This window comes from Podarcis gaigeae (genome assembly GCF_964106915.1).
Source record: "Podarcis gaigeae genome assembly, chromosome: 14".
NCBI lineage: Eukaryota > Metazoa > Chordata > Lepidosauria > Squamata > Lacertidae > Podarcis > Podarcis gaigeae.
In genome coordinates, this window is record NC_139690.1 from 40,729,436 (window position 1) to 40,740,265 (window position 10,830).

Sequence of the window (10,830 nt, forward strand, 5' to 3'; positions counted from 1 at the left end):
GATGTTTTCCAGGGTGACTGTGCCTTTCGTTAGAAGTTTCCTTGCAGTTCCCACTTGCCTTTAATTAAATATTTCCTCCTTGCATTATGAAGCATAATAATATTGGCCAACTTATAGGGTGGTTGTCCATTAAGGACTTTTGGGTGTCATACAGAGCTATATAAATATTAATCATTATTATTATCTAATCAAAGTGAGTAGTCAGTTTTAAACATGACAATGGGTTTGTTTGTTTGTTTGTTTGTTTGTTTGTTTGTTTGTTTGTTTTAAATAGACTTTGCTTTCATTGTTGGTTTTTGTGTGTGTGTGTCTTATAGCCTTCTAGACATTTTGCACTCTGTTGGTCAAAAAACATTGCTTCTGGGACAACAGAATGAGGGATCTTCCTACAACTGTCAAAATCAGACTGGCTCTCCTAATAAGCAAGTGAGTTTTAAATATCCCTCCCGGCCTTGACATTTTATCCCAGCTTAATATTCATTTTCCAAAGCTGAGAAACCCCACACACCTTGGTCCTTCCCAACAGAAGCAGGAAGGTAAACGATGTTTCCGTGTGCTGCTCTGGTTTTGCCAGAAGCGGCTTAGTCATGACCCGGAAAAACTCTGCGGACAAACATCGGATCCCTCGGCCAGTAAAGTGAGATGAGTGCTGCAACCCCAGAGTCGTTCACGACTGGACTTAACTGTCAGGGGTCCTTTACCTTTTTCTTTTTAACTGTAAGTATATTTTGCTGGCACAGCCTTTACCAACCTGCTGTCCTCCTGATCTTTTGGGCTCCTGTCAGTTCCAGCCAGGCCTCTCTCTCTGGCCTTCAGGACTCTCCACAGGCCACACCCCCTTTCTACGGGCCACACCCCTCAATGGCTGTGATTCACACCCTTCTTGAGAGTTTTTGCTTGGCTGGGAATGTGTTCTTGGAACTCTGATAGTTCCTCTTCCTTATCCAGAGGAAGGGTGTGTGAGCCTGTGTAGCAGCTACGTAGCTTACTGTACAAAGGTATTTGCATCCATTGCTCCGCCCATGCTTGCATCTGCCCCCCCCCCCCGTTATGTTACCCTCAGGTGGTTTCCCAAAAAGGAACACAGCAGTCCTGAGGCTGAAAAGGTTTCCCTGCCCTAGATATTCGTTTTCCATGCAGTCAGGTTTTCACTTTTATTGACCTTGCAGCCCATGACTCCAAATGTCTCCTATGCAACTTCCTCTCTGTTTAGGTACTCCAGAGAGCCCTGGAAGAGATTCCCAGGTCCTCCTTCAGTGTAATTCAGTTTGCTTTGGATTCCCAGCATGCCACACCCAACCAGGTTTCAGAAACAGTTTCCAAGGTAAACAGCACTTCCCTATGTCCTTCCACAGGGGTGGCCAAAGCAAGACCCAAAGCAGGTGTGGGGAACCTTTATTATTATTATTCAACAACTACCAGACTTTTAGAAGACATCTGAAGGCAGCCATGTTTAGGGAAGCTTTTAATGTTTGATGTATTACAGTATTTTAATTTTTTGCTGGAAGCCGCCCAGACTGGTTGGGGAAGCCCAGCCAGATGAGCGGGGTATAAATATTATTATTATTATTATTATTATTATTATTATTATTATTATTACTTCCAGATGTTGCTGAACTACAGCTCCCATCCATGCCAACAAGCAAGGCCAGAGGTGATGGGAGTTGTAGTTCAGTGACATCCAAAGGGCCAAAGGTCCCCCAAAATCTGATTGACAGGAAGCTCTCCGGATGATTTGCTATTGGTTGGTGATGCTTTCTGAGTCCCAATTTTGATTTGATTGTGTGTTTTTCACAGTAGCAACAACAAAATATTCTCCTCTCCCTAAATTAGGCTGCTGAGAAGAATAACTTTTTTGTGGGGTGCATAAAACCAGGAGTGGATTTGTGGGTGGCCGTTCTGTGAAATCCTGCCTTGAGTGAGCTGTCCTGAACCAGTGGGAGGGTGAATGACTCAGCAAGTCATGCACTCTACCTGGCTGTGTTGCTATGGTAACCCAATGCACCTGGCAGCCTTACCTCAAGAGCATCCAGACATGGAAAATGTGCTCCTCAAAACACGAGCCCAAGCACTGTGTAATTTAGCCCATTATTCACATTACACCAACAGAACATATTGCCTTGTCCTCCATGATTTTGTCTAATCCTCTTTCAAACTATCCATGTTTGGGGCCACCAGTGCCTCCTGTGGCAGCGAGTTCCAGAGTTTAACTGTGTGAAGAAATGCTTCCTTTATCTGCCCATAATCTTCTCCCAAAGCCTTATGGTTTGAGGTGGGGAGCAAGTTACTTAAAAAAAGAAGATCCTGGGGGTCCAAAATGCAACCAGCCTTGTTCTGGAACAGAAGTGAAAAACTAATTTTGTTTTTAAACCCTCCCCTTATCGCAGATGAGGACCAGGCTGGCCAACATGCTGACACTCTATGCAGGCCCCTTTGCCAAAGACTTCTGCCTGAAGTCTCTGAAGAGAACCTTCAAGAAATATGGCCATGTTCTGTCAATAAGGGCCATCACAGAAACATTTGAGGTAAATAAACAAAAGGAATTCTGCTAGGATGAGGGAGGCAGCACATGTATTCCTTCTAGTTACACCTCTTGTTGTTTTTTTACTTTTATGATTTTATTTTCAAAAACCTTGTACTGAATTCATATTATTCTTTATTCTCAATGTTTGCCCTTTTCTCATTTGCACTGTCTGTTTTATAAAATATTTTTTTAAAAAAGAAGCACCTATGTTGGGGGCTCTTGTAGTGGAAAAATGGGATACAGGTTTTCTAAACACAGTTGTCTGTTGCTGCTGGCTTCATATCATGGTTTGCAAATGTGGCTGAAACCACAGTTGGGACTCACAGGAAACTATGGTTTAACAAGCCAGGCATGTGAGGGGGTGGGCAGCCACATGGCTTGTTCTGAGGTTGGTAAAACCATGGTTTATTGACCTATGACCTGGGCTGATCTGTTGCAATATTCTCTTTTTCTAAAGCCCCACGTCTGTATCCAGTATGAAGTGTTTGAGGCTGCCCAGCTTGCCCTGGAGAGTCTCAATGGCGCAGAAGTAGCAGGATCCTCAATCAAGGTAAGCTCGTATCTTGCCCCTGCATTCATGACAGTGTTGGGCGGAGAGCAGCGGTGGGGAGACGCAGCAACATCTTGTCTTCCCCCATCATAAGTCTCCGAACTCTCCAGTACTTTGCTTCAGATATAAATTGGCTCCCACCACCACCACCATCATCAAACCTTTTCTTGGAATCACATTGTTGTTGTTATTTAGTCGTTTAATCGTGTCTGACTCTTCATGACCCCATGGACCAGAGCACGCCAGGCACTCCTGTCTTCCAATGGCTCCTGCAGTTTGGTCAAACACATGCTGGTAGCTTTGCGAACACTGTCCAACCATCTGGTCCTCTGTCGTCCCCTTCTCCTTGTGCCCCCCATCTTTCCCAACATCAGGGTCTTGTCCAGGGAGTCTTCTCTTCTCATGAGGTGGCCAAAGTATTGGAGCCTCAGCTTCACGATCTGTCCTTCCAGTGAGGACTCAGGGCTAATTTCCTTAAGAATGGAGAGGTTTGATCCATGGGACTCTCCAGAGTCTCCTCCAGCACCATAATTCAAAAGCATCAATTCTTCAGCGATCAGCCTTCTTTATGGTCCAGCTCTCACTTCCATACATCACTACTGGGAAAACTATAGCTTTTGCGGCATAGTTCATAGCTTCTCTGAGTTATTCAAGCCCCTTCACCACAGCAAGGCAGTGACTCATGAAGGGGTGGCATCACATACAAACATCCAAAACAAATCAATACAGAATTACCACTTCCCCAGTGGCACAAAACATTTGCTAAAAGAAAGGAGGCAGAGTAGTCTATCGTTGCATCTCTAGGTCTCCAAGGAGATCATACCTCTGCAGTGTATTTCAATGACAAAAAGCCATGTTAAGCAAAATATTTCCACAGTAGACCTGCATGGAGCCACTCTCGTGCGGCGCGTACAAATTACCTCCAGGTGATCAGGCTGCGAAAGAAGGTGTGTGTCGGGGGGGAGATCCACCCTCTGCTCTGACCTGCATCTTTCAAATTCCTCTAAAGCATTTCATGCCCATTGGAAGCCCACCAGCCCCTTAAGTAATGCCCTCATTCACACAGGATAGAAGGCCTCTGGACTGCAGGGTGCCAGGTGATGGTCTGTTTCTCCTCTGGTGCCTTTCAGCTTCAGAGACCCGTCACTGAGGAAACACTCGATTCTGAGGTGCTGGTGAAGGAGCTGGAAAGAGATGCAGACAATGAAGGCGTCCTTTATCTGGCAGGATTGGGGAAAGCCCAGAGCGAGGCAGGCTTGCGGGAGAAGCTGGGTTATTTGAAAGACCTAAATGCTGTTTTCCTGCCAAGGGATCCCGGAACCGGAAAACAGAGGAATTACTGCTTTCTCAGTAAGTACGGCACCTGAGGAACTGGATTCTAGGCGCCATAATAATAATAATAATAATAATAATAATAATAATAATAAATAATAATTTTATTATTTATATGCCGTCTATTCCTGCAGTTTCTTGGATGAGGGGAGACAGGCTTTTAAGCAAACAAACACCATCCTGGGAATCTCCCCCAGTTAATCTTTGTTATTTGTCCTGGCTGAGGAAATAGCACTCAATTGATTTTTTTTCTGTGTGTTTTAGAATTCCACACACCAGAAAGCGCCTCCCATGCTCTCAAAGCCATAAGGGAACGGACAGCCAGAGGCAGCAAAATGCAGAGCAGGAGGGCTCTCACGCCCGCACGTTTCCACAAATGGTTTCGTCACGTGAATCAAAATGGCGGGAAGCTCCTTGCTCCACAGCCACCCCTTGAAGCTCACTTCCTGGAAAAGGAGCGGCCCTTTGCTTTGGTGAGCTTTTTGCCTTGCTCTCAACGTGTCGCGGAGCTTGGGAGAAAGGTTACCTCTTTGGTACCCTCCTGAGTTTGCAGCATTGATAACTGACTCTGCCAGTGGAGTGTTCTTGATGACTGGTCTAGAAACTTCATTTGGTGTTGGAGGATATAATCCGAACCATCTGCACCAGCTTCCTGTTATTTTGCGTTCATGCGTTACTCATAACCTTGGAACAATGTGTACTAGAGGTGGCAAACTCATGGTTGGTATGCCAACCCCATCCACTGACATCTTCCTGCACTGGGGTGGGAGGAGATGACAGAGCAGGGCTTGATTGGAAGCAGCGGTGACAAACTTGTGGCCCACAAGCCTATCAGGCCTCAAGCCTACAAACCACACCCTCCTTTCCATCACGTGACATCGTAGGTTGGTCAGCTGTCCAACAGACAGCCCTGCAGGGCTGCTTGTTCATTTCAGCACCTCATTCAGTGCAGAATTATATTTGGAAAGGCAGAGTTGGGAGAGGAATCTAAAGGAGAATGTCTTCCTTTTTAGCCAGGACTTGAAATCAAGACATGACTGCAAAGGAAGAATCGGGAGTGAACTTGAATCAGCTGAGATCAAAGTTGTGTATGTGTGTGTGTATGATTTTTGTATGCATGAATGTCCACTGTTGGAGGCAATGTACAGTTGAATACCGGTGACTGTGAATTGCAAGTGGGGAGAAGGGTGTTGTGCTCAAGTTGCGCTTGCAAGCTTCCTTTGGGCTTCTGGTTCAACACTGGGAGATCAGAGTGCTGCACTAGCTGGCCTGATCCTGTAGGGAGCTTCTTAATGTTCTGCCCATATGTGTGGGTGAAGGTGCAAGAGTTGGGGCACAGGGGGACTGTGCCAATTTTGGCAACACCCACTTTTGTTTGCAGACCTCAGAGAGATGACCAACATCATTTGTGGTCCTTGGGCCAAAAAAGAGAAACAAAAAAGCCATTCCTAACTTAAATGCCCACAAAGCACTTAAATAATCAGTTTGACATGGGTTCTTTTTTAATTGCAAATTTAAAGTACTGGGGACCCTACTACCAATGCTCTTTTGCCCACTGTGCAATAACTTTCTGTTGCCCTTTCCAGTGTCATTGTGGTTATTGGGTTTTTGCTTTAAGGACAGCCTTTGTGTTATTTCTACACAGGAAGAAGATTTAAAGAAAGCCATGAAGACATTAGACCGTAGAATCAAACAGCTGCATCGGTGCTTGCCGAACCACACGCTCTGTGTTGTTTTGTTACCAGGCACAAACAGGTAAAAAACTTTGCAATTGCGTTGTGGTTTTTTTTTCTGCTTTCACAGAATTCTAATGTTGAAAAGCAAGCTCATCATCTAGAGCACTGTCCTTCAACCTTGGGTCCCGCGGATGTTCTCGAACTTCAAGTCCCATCATCCCCGACCATTGGCTAAGTGCCTGAGGATAATGGGTTTTGTAGTCTTAACAACATCTGGGGACCTAAAGTTGAAGAACACAGGTATAGAACAGGTGTTCCCAAGCTGTACTCCACGGACCACCAGTGATCTTCATGCTTCATTCAGGCGGTCCACAGGATTGTCTGCAGTAAGTATTTGTAGCAATTTTCAATTGTCTTTTTATGTTTTTCTTCTATGGAATGCAAATTGCAACACAATGAAATACAATGTAAGAAAATAAAAGAAGCAAAAAAAAAGGCAATTAAAAATCATACAGCATCTAGCACGTTGTAATTGCTACAATAGGCATGAAAATCATTAAGTGGTCCTCGAAAGACCATTGCAGTGGGTTGGGCTAGATGACCTTTGATATTCCTTCAAACCCTACCATTCTGTAGGCCTTGACAAGGTGGGGGGGGGGGTTTGAATCTCCCTGAAGAATAAACCAGGACATGAAAAGGGGTGCTAATGGGACAGGCTATGGTGAATAAAAGCAGAAATTTATTTATTTGAAAAAAAAATTATTAAGAAAAACAGGAATTTTTAGTCTGTGTCATTTAGATAAAATGTACTAAATCATTGGGTTGGAAAAGCAAACCCTCATCATATTCAAACCAAATCTCTCCCCGTCCCCCGCACAAATTTCTTATCTCCATTTCCTCTCCCCAGCCTGGATGGGTGACCTGCTTTCATGATAAAAAAATCCCTTCCAGTAGCACCTTAGAGACCAACTAAGTTTGTCATTGGTATGAGCTTTTGTGTGCATGCACACTTCTTCAGATTTCACGAATGAGCCAGTAGCCATAGAGGACAGTCAAAAATTTGCACAGAGCACTAAGGTTCCAGTCCACAGGGCCTCAGGGGTGGCCTGAATGAATGTGGGAAGGAAAATTGGGAAATGCCTCAGTTAGCTTGATGGGAACAAGAAGCCCTTAAAACTGACCACAGTCCTACCGTCTCAAGCTGGTTGGAGTCTTCCGGTCCCGCTCTCAAAATATCAGTTGCTGCTTTATGGCTTTTCAGTTATCTCCTCCATGCAAGTGTTACATGGCTTTGGGCTCCTGTTATTATTTTTCAGGGGCTTAAAAGAAAGGCAGCCGAGCACCCTAGAGGCTAGACCGGCTTGGCTGTTCTTCAGTTCACTGGGGTGTAGGGAGGAGGGGGGTTTCTTGCTGCTGCTACAGTTTTTTCGCTTGTTTACAATAATTCTTTTAATGTGCTATATCAGTAGCTATAGATCTTTCCTCCAGCCCCCACCTCACCCAGCTCTCTTTCCTGAGCTCCGCATGCAACACCACATTAGCTTAATCAGCCCCAGGGGAGGTCTGAATGCAGGGATGAGCCCTTGCAGGCCTTTTAAAATTCACTCTGCCTCCATCCTTTGATCCTAAACCCTCGCTGCTGATTATTTGAAGCCGGGGGGGGGGGGGGGCGGCAGGGAAGTGTTAGATGCTTCCCAAGTAAGTCATTTTTTTGCTCCTGATAAGCCTGGGGTCACACACAGGAATTGATTCATGCCTGTATTTTCCTGCTCTTTGTTAACTATTGAAAGCTTGCCAGTGTACCGTATTTCTTTTTCTTTTTCTTTTTTGCACCACAGTACGTAGCGCAAGTGGATGCGGGTGGCGCTGTGGATTAAACCACAGAGCCTAGGGCCTGCCAATCAGAAGGTCTACATTGTTTTATTTTTACTATATTCCCAAGATCCACCAACCAGAGGAGCATAAGAATGCTGCACCAAGAAATTGGTTTTAATGCCCAAGCTGAACCAAGTGCAATAGTCCTTCCACACAAAACTTCCCTCCTGGTCACCCCTTCCAAGATTTCTCACCAAGCTCCAACAATTTGACATAAAGGTGTGAAAAGCTGCCTACATGCTTCTGAGGATGTTATAGGCGGGGCATGCTTAAACAGGGCTCCAGAGAATCTGCCCTGAGGGTCAGGATGGCGTAGTGGTTATAGTGTCGGACTAAGACCTGGGAGAGGGACGCGGGTGGCACTGTGGGTTAAACCACTGAGCCTCTTGGGCTTGCCGATCAGAAGGTCGGTGGTTCGAATCCCTGTGACAGAGTGAACTCCCGTTGCTCTGTCCCTGCTCCTGCCAACCTAGCAGTTCAAAAGCAAACAAAGTGCAAGTAGATAAATAGGTACCGCTCTGGCGGGAAGGTAAACAGCGTTTCCGTGCGCTGCTCTGGTTCGCCAGAAGTGGCTTAGTCATGCTGGCCGCATGACCCGGAAGCTGTACGCTGGCTCCCTTGGCCAATAAAGCAAGATGAGCTCCGCAACCCCAGAGTCGGTCACGACTGGAGCTAATGGTCAGGGGTCCCTTTACCTTTTAAGACCTGGGAGACCAGGGTTCAAATCCCCACTCAACCATGAAGCCGACTGCGTGGCCATAGAATTGTAGAGTTGGAAGGGACCAGAATGGTCATCTAGTCCAAACCGCCTGCAATGCAGGAATCTTCTACCCAACATGGGGCTCAAACCCAGGACCCTGAGATTAAGAGTCTCGTGTTCCACCGACTAAGCAACCAAGGCCCGGTCGCTTTTCTCTCAGCCAAATCTTAACTCGCAAGGTTTATGATAGGATAAAACGAGGGATCACATGCGCCAGCTTGAGCTCCTTGGAGGGAAGGCGGGATATAATTATAATAATAAATTAATGACTAAATAAAGACCTTCTGCCCACAAAGGGCATCTTGTTCAGCTTTCCGTTTGCCTGCAAAAAGCAGAGTTTACACAGCCCTCTGCCGTTCAGCACTGTGTCCCTGGAAGGAAAGTAACGCTGGTTCCTGTCGCTTGCTTTGCAGAGGCTCCGAATCGTTCCAGGGCTTCGGCCTGCTGGGAATCAAAGGAGAAAAGCCCGCCTCCTGAGGTTCCCGTTCGCCTTCACAGCTTTTAACGCCCTGGTTTTGCTAAAAGCTCCAGTGATTTCATTTAGGCCCTGCATCCCGAACACCAGCAAGTCCCCACCTCCCAATTCCTTCAATGTTTTAAATATTAAAATCAGTCAAGTCAAATATGAAAGAAGCTGATCCAGTTATTAATTCAGTAAGCTGGGTTCCCCCTCCACGCCACCTTCACTTAACCTCTGCTAACTGCTAACCAAATGTTTAGGTGGGGGAAAAGAGTATGGAAGAAGCTAATTGGATCTGGGTTTGGTGGAGCTGAGTGAAAATGGATCCCCAAAATTCTCTCATCTTGTTTTCGAGTGGTGTGGGTTGGAGTTTCACATAATATTCTCCAGGGCAAGAGAATTCTCCAGTACTTTGGGAAGAGGGTCAGAAATGAGACTTTCAAAGAAAACTTCCATTCTGAGAAATTTCTACTCGGTTAATACTGAATACGTAAAGCTATGTTAAGAGCCAACACATGGGTGGCCTAGGGCTCGCCGATCGGAAGGGCCGCAATAGGGTGAGCTCTCATTGCTCAGTCCCAGCTCCTGCCAACCTAGCAGTTCAAAAGCATGTCAAAGTGCAAGCAGATAAATAGGTACTGCTCTGGCGGGAAGGTAAACGACGTTTCTATGCACTGCTCTGGTTTCGCCAGAGTCATGCTTAGTCATGCTGGTCACATGGCCTGGAAAAAATTTTGAGAGGGAAGGAAGAGTTTTCCAAATATATTCTCCTTGTGTGTAAAATTCGCCCGACAAGTTAAGGGTTTGCTCAAATGAGAAAATTCTCAGGACATTCTTCTCTAATAAATATTAAATAAATATTAAATAAATATTAAATAAATGTTGTGTGTGTGTGAGAGAGAAATTTAACAAGAAATACTGTTAACTGTTGGAAGTTTTAAACAGGCACAACATCATGTATGTAACAAAATGCCACCCACCCACCCCCGGGGCCAAAAGGTGCATAGACGAGGGCTACCCACCAATCTCTGCCTCTTAGGTCCCATAATTAAGCTTTTCATAAACGTTTGTAGCATTTTCAACACACACACACATACCATCCAGCCTGCAGGAAGTAGCACATTTTAGAGCAAAACACTTAACTTTGCCCATGGGAAAATGGAATCTGTGATTCACACATTTTGGTCTTTTTCCATCTTCATAAAAGGAAAGGTTTCAGCATGAGTGGGGTGGAGGAACACCGGGGGGCGGGGAAGAGAGAGAAAGAGAAACTCTTGCCGAGGCAGGAATGTGTATAGACTGAATTATTATTATTCATTTATTCCAAATATATTTTGGAAGCCCACATGACCATAGCTCTGGTAGGCTTGCAGCCCATTTGGTTCTAAAAGCAACTTGAGCAAAGGCAGGAGCCCCTGTGAGCATGCATAGATTGCTCTGTGCCCCCCAAAAGAGGAAAAAAATAACGGGATTTAAGAGCAATGGGCCTCTTAGGGAAATCAACTAATCTCTGAATACATGTTTTGGGGAGAAAAGAACTCTTCGGATTAGATTTGTTTTGAGGAATAAGAAATGATTGATGATAATACACCCAATGCCAGCTCCAAGCTGGGAAGAACTGTGGGCTGTCGACATTTCCAGGCAGGGCTAAAA

General features: G+C 45.4%; 1 protein-coding gene across 1 annotated transcript in view; it reads left to right on the top strand.

Moving 5' to 3' along the window:
• Positions 1–9,350, top strand: part of REXO5 (RNA exonuclease 5) — a gene marked incomplete at its 5' end in the record, with an annotated part of 29,025 nt that extends 19,675 nt beyond the window's left edge. The window contains 8 exons of the mRNA XM_083711495.1: positions 318–426; positions 1,214–1,324; positions 2,388–2,525; positions 2,982–3,074; positions 4,205–4,424; positions 4,671–4,879; positions 6,052–6,161; positions 9,131–9,350. Of these exons, the coding sequence (XP_083567621.1) occupies positions 318–426; positions 1,214–1,324; positions 2,388–2,525; positions 2,982–3,074; positions 4,205–4,424; positions 4,671–4,879; positions 6,052–6,161; positions 9,131–9,194 (1,054 nt within the window). The 3' untranslated portion in view covers positions 9,195–9,350. The remainder of the gene's footprint in view (positions 1–317; positions 427–1,213; positions 1,325–2,387; positions 2,526–2,981; positions 3,075–4,204; positions 4,425–4,670; positions 4,880–6,051; positions 6,162–9,130) is intronic.
• Positions 9,351–10,830: the final 1,480 nt, after the last annotated feature.